At 45.7% G+C, this 6568-nt stretch overlaps 1 protein-coding gene across 1 annotated transcript in view; it reads left to right on the top strand.

Moving 5' to 3' along the window:
• RASGRF2 (Ras protein specific guanine nucleotide releasing factor 2) overlaps positions 1–6568 on the top strand; it is a 199841-nt gene that overhangs the window by 136278 nt on the left and 56995 nt on the right. Inside the window, exon 18 of the mRNA XM_045285207.1 lies at positions 175–281. Within this exon, the coding sequence (XP_045141142.1) occupies positions 175–281 (107 nt within the window). The remainder of the gene's footprint in view (positions 1–174; positions 282–6568) is intronic.

Genomic DNA, 6568 nt, shown 5'->3' with positions numbered 1-6568 from the left:
GTCCCTTGCCACTGCGACTATAATAGGTAAGCTGTCTGCACCCCCTTGTACCTCCCTGCCAAGATGTGTCATCTGTGTTTCATGAACCAGTGCCCTAAAATAAGTGCCCTTTTCTTCCCGGTTCCTAAGATTTGACTTTAACTACAGTGTGGGTCTGCTTCTTTTCCTCCTCAGGTTTTAACAACACCGAGAGAACATGCGATAAAGAGTTCATCATACGCAGAACAGCCACCAACCGAGTGCTCAATGTTCTTCGTCACTGGGTCTCAAAGCACGCACAGGTGATCCAGTGTTCTCCTTAATTACTGTCAAGATTTTTATTAACTGAAGTTTTAGGAATAATGTTGGTACACATGTAAAACATCAGAAATTTCTCTGAAATTAGAGTTTGAAATCCTGCAATTGAAACTGTCCTTCTTCATTGTTTGCTCTTAGTCTGGATGTTCTGCTAGACCATGCTGATGTTTGAAATACCAGTGACATAGCTCCCAGCATCACAGCAACACAGAAGCTACCATAGGACAACAAGCGTGCAGACAAGGGATGAAATAGATCTGCCTTTATCTTTCAAGCCACCTCTGCCAATTTTTACTGTGGTAGTTTTCATGTTGGTATGATGCTGGAAGTTATGCCAAGGGTCTAAGTAGCAACAGGTCTGCCCATGGTAGATTGGACTCAGTGGAACTTCCAGACTGAGAGGGGGGCAAAGGTCTAGTGATCTACTTCCCAAAATTAAGCACTAACCCCTGTGGTTCACATCAGAATAGTGTGTAATATTGTACTGGAAGGTGAGGGTCCTAGGTATAAGACGCTCCAAATAAACAATGCTACAATGATGGACTTGGTCAATTATCAGGAAGGTGGCATAGAATCAGGCAACATTGTATATAAGGGTCTCTTTCACATGGGGTTCATCCTGAAACAGCAACATTTTCCAAGGCCCACTGTGATGATAGCACCCATCTGTAGGTACTCGCCATCCCTGCTGTCGCTGTACTGGGGTTATTCGCATGGTCTTCTCTGTGAGTGGAGCTGTGATCCAGGGACCAGCAGTGTGCATGGCAGTCAGCCACATGGGACTAGACACTCAGGTATCTGGACTGAGAGTGTTTTCTCAGCCTGAAAGAGGCGGACTTTTTGCCTCATGCTCTTTGAGGTTTGGGTTCCTGCGGAACTTAATTCCAATGCAAATGTCAGTGCAAGTTTGTTGAACCTATTTTGTAAAATAAAGCAAGACATTTTTTGAATCTACTGCCAAACAATAGACTGGCTAGCATCTCTCGGTGGAGAGATTTGGGGAGCGAGAAAGGAGCCCCCCATGGGTCAGATCAGAGCATATGAAATGCCCACGATGTGAGTGAGTTCATGAAGATTGTGCATTAGAAAAGAAGCTGGCAAAGGGCTCTCAGGACTCATTCAGACTTTATGATATTGTAAAATACAGTCTGGGATCTGATTCCTTGTCCTTCAGTCTCAACAGTCCATCCAAGAGTGGCCATTAGGACCAAGCTCCCAATATCCCTGTGATTAGGATGATTTACTAATTAGGAAAAGTAAGTTTTGAGCATCACCACAAATGACCCCAAACGTTTAAAAATATTTACTCAGATAAAAACAATAGAGAGCACCCTAAACACAAGACATAAAAGCTCTAGCATGCACGCCTTGAGTCAGTAGGAATGGAACCTATAGGGCTCCTATTCGGAGAACTCTCCTGATCTCAGTGGCAATGCCCTCATTTTCGTAATTGCAGTGAGATATTTGTAAGATCATCTTGATGCATTGCAGAGACCCAGTGGTCATGAGCTCTTCTCTCCTGTCAGACCACCGATCTCATTCTTTTCTGGTTCTGTGACTCAGGCTCTTAACTCTCAAGTCCCAGGGTCCACAGGGGCTGCAGGGATGGAAGGTTACCAGCCTGCTCGACCATTCCCGCTCTCGCTTGGCCCATGAGAAGGTCGTGCCAAGACTCATCTAGTTACCAGTTCAGAGTCAAGGTCTAGGTTGACTTGATGTCAGCTGCCCTCCTTTCTTCCACATCTTCTCTCAGGAAACCTTTTAGCCTTCGTTATCTTCAAGCCTTACTCACGCGTTCTCAATCCCAGTGCCAACTTTGTCTAATTATCTCAAGCAGGAGTCTCTCACAATTCACATTTCACGGTTCCCTCCTCCCTTTTATTCACGTTCGCATTTTATTTCCATTCAACAATTGATATCCCGTTTGTTTCAAAGCACTGGTTCCCATCTCCATGTAACAACACTCCTCCCAGTTTCTCCCTGGCTTCCCCATTGGCTCTGCACCGCTCCCTCTTCTCGCTTCCAAGCTTTGTTTCTAGCGAGATGCTGTCCATTTGATCTCATATCGTTGATTGTACTGAGTAGTACATTTCTCTCTGTCTGTTATTTGGCTAGGAGCGCTGGTGACATAATAAGTTACACATTCAGCTGCGAACCATGTGGTCAGTAATTCAAAACCACCGGCTGCTGCTCAGGAGGGGAAAAAAGAGGCTTTCTACTGCTGTAAAGAGTTACAGTCTCAGAACCCCCCAGGGGCTGTTCTATCCTGTCCCAGAGGGCCGCTATACAATGGAATCCTCTCAGTTGAGATTGTTTGACTGAAAGTTGATCCAGGAGTGGCTTCAGTTCCAGGTTTGACGGGGATCTGTGGTCCAGAGTCTCAGGGGTTCCACCGGTCTCTGTCTCTGTCCCTTTGATGGTTTCCCCCCCTACATTTGTCTCTCTCTGTCCAGGACGTTCTATTTGAATCTGGATCAGAATAGTCAGTCGCAGTGACTGGGCACCATCTAGTCCTGGGCTCAGGTTGATGGAGGTTGTGGTTCACATGGTCCATTAAGTCTTGGCCTAATTTTTCCGTTAGGCTTTGATTTTCTTTACTATTCTTTGCTCTGGACAAAAAGAGATCAAAAACTGTATCTAAGATGGATGTCCAGAAGCTTTTCAGACCCCCAGTTGCTACTTACCAAGGTAGGGTATAGAACGTTGTCTTTGTGGATGATGCTATTGCATGCAATTCTTACAGCAACAAGAAACATATCACAAGGCAAGTTTTAACATGCTTGAGTTATTTAATTTTGGGTAATACACATTTACAGATGTAGAGAGATTGGTGAAATACATCTCTTGTGGAACAAGAGCTCCAACAAGTTTTATCATTTGATTTTGTAGCTGAGCTACACTATAAATATGGTAGGTGGGAGAGCCAATTTTAAGTTGAATAGCAATAAGTCATTGGAACAGAAAATGGTTATGTGCAAACCCAAAGATCTCGTTAGTCAGATTGTGTCCTGGGGATGACTAGTTCTCATCTGAAAAGCAGGGAGCTGGCTTTTGTGTGACCAGTGCAGATCCCTTCACAACCTAGGTTGCTTCAGAAGGCATTTCTGCTTCAGTTCCAGTCAGAGAGGCCGTGTGAGACACCACAGCTTCTCTCTGGGTAGGGTCCTGTGTGAGTGGTATACATTACTGAGGTCTTCCATCTTTTCTTCTGACAAGATTATTGTGTAAAATATAGATCCTGGTTATTTAGTTCACTGGTGCACCAAAGAAAGTTTCTGATCATGATGCTGCCTTGTCTTACCTCCCCTGCGTGTGTGAGGAGGTTTGGTGGGAGAGGGGTGTTTATCATTGGCTTCCATTTGTCCTGGTGCAACCCCATCTTGTGCACTTCCTGTCACCTTTACGACGATCCCAGCAAGTTCTCAGCCATCCTTTCTGTACAAGTACATGATGTGCAGGGCTGTCCTGATACATTGCAGCCTATCGGTAACTGCTTGGGGCCATGATCTGCCGGTTTGGGTCTTCGAGTCTCCCCTTTTCCCCTTTGCTCGCTTGCTCCTGGGAGTCATTTGCCCCACAGTGGGCAGGTTGAGCAGGTCCTGGCAATGGGTTGGAAACAGTTCAAATAGACATAGCTGCTTTGCGCTCATCGCCCTGGAAGTGATCATGAACAAGGCGCAGAGACCGAGGAGGCCAAGCACTCCATGTGCCCACAGCCTGACGTGAGTGCCTGTCAGTTCACGCGAGATCTGAGTGTGGTCTGTGACTTCATGGGCTCGAAGCAAGATGAATACTAGGGATCTTAAAGAAAGAACAACAGCCCATTTTGTTGCCTTTATCCAAATTTAGCCAAAGGTCTATATCTCCTACAGGCATTTTCTAACTATGAGATAGGACTACACTATAGGCCCAAAGCTTGGGCTATAATCAGACTTTGTCAACCAATTCCCACCTATTTTTTCCTTTAGTTTTCACATCATGAGACAAGATGATTTGGGATGATCTGACTGTGTGCATTTAAAGAAAACTGTAACGTTGTTGTGGCCACCTGATGATTTGAAAGCACTAGCTTTTAAAACATGAGTAGGAAGTTGGATTCATTTCAGAAATAGTCAATCGCGGTAACAATTGCATTTTTCTCCCAATGGTAGACTCCCCAGGGACAGTACTTCAATTTGTAAAGAAAGAAAGAAAAGTTACACTTAAGTACAAAGAGATGAGTTTATTCCCAGACAATCTAGGGAAACAAGTTTACCACAATGCATTGGCTTTGTATTTATTTCTCATTCCTTACATTTCTTAAAGCTAACTAATATTGGTAGAGCTTGCCTTGAATTTGATTCAGTAAGAACTGTTGCAAAAGTTTCTCAGAAAAATAAAATTTCCCTAGGATGTGTTCCCCTCCCCCTATGTGGTGCTGGCGAGTTATTTATTCTCCTGGAACTTTCCAGTCTTTTCTTCAGTGAGTATTTGGTAAAGCCGTGGTTTTGTAGCTTTGGTAAGGCCGTGGTTTTGTGGCTTTGGTAAAGCCGTGGTTTTGTGGCTTTGGTAAAGCCGTGGTTTTGTGGTTTTCTTTTAATTACTCTGAAAGTTTGTAGGCATGATACGTTTGAGTGTATTTTCTCATCGTTGGCTAAGCCTGCTCACGTACCTGTTGCCTTTTTGTTGAAAGGGAAGCCACAGGGGGATCCAGCTTTCTCCCGGGCGCCTTAGCGGCGGGCGAGCAGAAGGAGCAGCAGCCCAGGGTCGAGGGGCCTGTGCAGCTTTTCAGCTCTGCCACCATAGCTCCTGTGGAGCCCCGAGCCTCTCACTCGGCCTCTCGGGTGTTAGTTTTCCCATCTGAAAATGAGAAGAACCATCTTTGCTTTTACCTCCCTGTGGGTGTGGTGAAAATGAGAGGTGATGTTGCGAGCCAGAAGCCGCAAAAGGCAGAGCCTGCGACAGAAACTTCGGTGGCTACATCGGTTCCCACTACAGTCCGATGCCTAGCCTGTAAGCTCCCTTCCTCTTTCTTTCCGTTCACGTAGTTTCACAAAGCTTGTCGCGTGGTAGACGCCCGGTACGTAGTGGAAAACTAGTTTGCATGTTCATGCTACTGCTACTGCTAGCAGTCTCGGCGGGACAGTGGGCTAAGCACTTGGACTGCTAGCGAGCTGGTCGGTGGTTCAAATCCGAGGGGGAAAGGAGGTCATCTGCTTCCATACAGATTTCCAGCCTCGGACGTCCTGGGGAGCAGTGCTCCTCGGTGCCGCCGGTTCCCGGTGAGCGAGAATGGACCGGGGCTTGTTGTGGTGGTGGTGGTGGTTTTGTTGGTAACGTTTCCAAAGTCAGCCGTGACAGACACGAATCACACGGCTGTGTCTGCAGAGAGTCAAAGATGGGAAGTGTTTCCATTAGCTATCCACACACGTCTCCAGCGCTTTCTGCTATGCGTTCTTCCGACTGCTTGCACAATTCCAGTGCTCGCTTCAGGGGCCAGGGCTGCAGGGTTTTGAACCAGATGCTTCTGTGACTACCTTTATCTTCTGTGGGCAGAAAAGTGGATAGGGCACGTTGGACAGTACAGATCTGTGCTCGAGGCTTTATTACATAGGACCTATATCAAGTCTGGTTTTCTTTCCTTGCCTTTTTGACCAGCCAGTTCTGAACATGTTCACCGAGGAGTGTCATAGATCATAGCACAACCGGGGTGCCAGAGCCTGGAACTGACTGACTCCACACATCACCAGTGGGCTTCTGCAGACTCTGGGCACTGTCGGAATAACAGGTGACCAAGGATGAAGTTGTCACCTGTTGGCTTAATTATAGGCTTAGATGCAGAAGAACATTGTCAAAAATATCTACATAAGATAAGCCCCTCAGGTTGGAAAGCACTCAAAAGAGGAGTGAGGAAGATCTGTCTTCCCCGCATAGAGTCGACCATGACCCTGAAGGAGAGAAGCCTGCAGGACTAAAGCCTTCTATCCCCTCATTTGCTGGGGGGGCATAACTCCAACTGAGAAGAAACCCCTGCAAACAGCAATTAGTCACTGGCACTAACCAATACAATTAATGTTCAAATGTATGCATCAACCACTAAAATTAGGGTTGCAGAAATTGAAGAATTCTACCAACATCTTCAATATAAAATTGATAAAACCTGCAATCAATTTGCATTGACAATTATTGGCAATTGGAATGCAAAAGGTAGAAACAAAGAAGAAGGAAATGCAGTTGGAAAATGTGGTCTTGGTGATGGAAGTAAAGGTGGAGATAGCATGATCGAATTTTG

Source organism: Echinops telfairi, unplaced genomic scaffold, assembly GCF_000313985.2.
Source record: "Echinops telfairi isolate 266 unplaced genomic scaffold, ASM31398v2 ScPeMD7_7469;HRSCAF=8507_1, whole genome shotgun sequence".
NCBI classification, from domain to species: domain Eukaryota; kingdom Metazoa; phylum Chordata; class Mammalia; order Afrosoricida; family Tenrecidae; genus Echinops; species Echinops telfairi.
The sequence above is the reverse complement of the archived record's forward strand: the minus strand, read 5'-3'. Positions and strand labels throughout refer to the sequence as shown.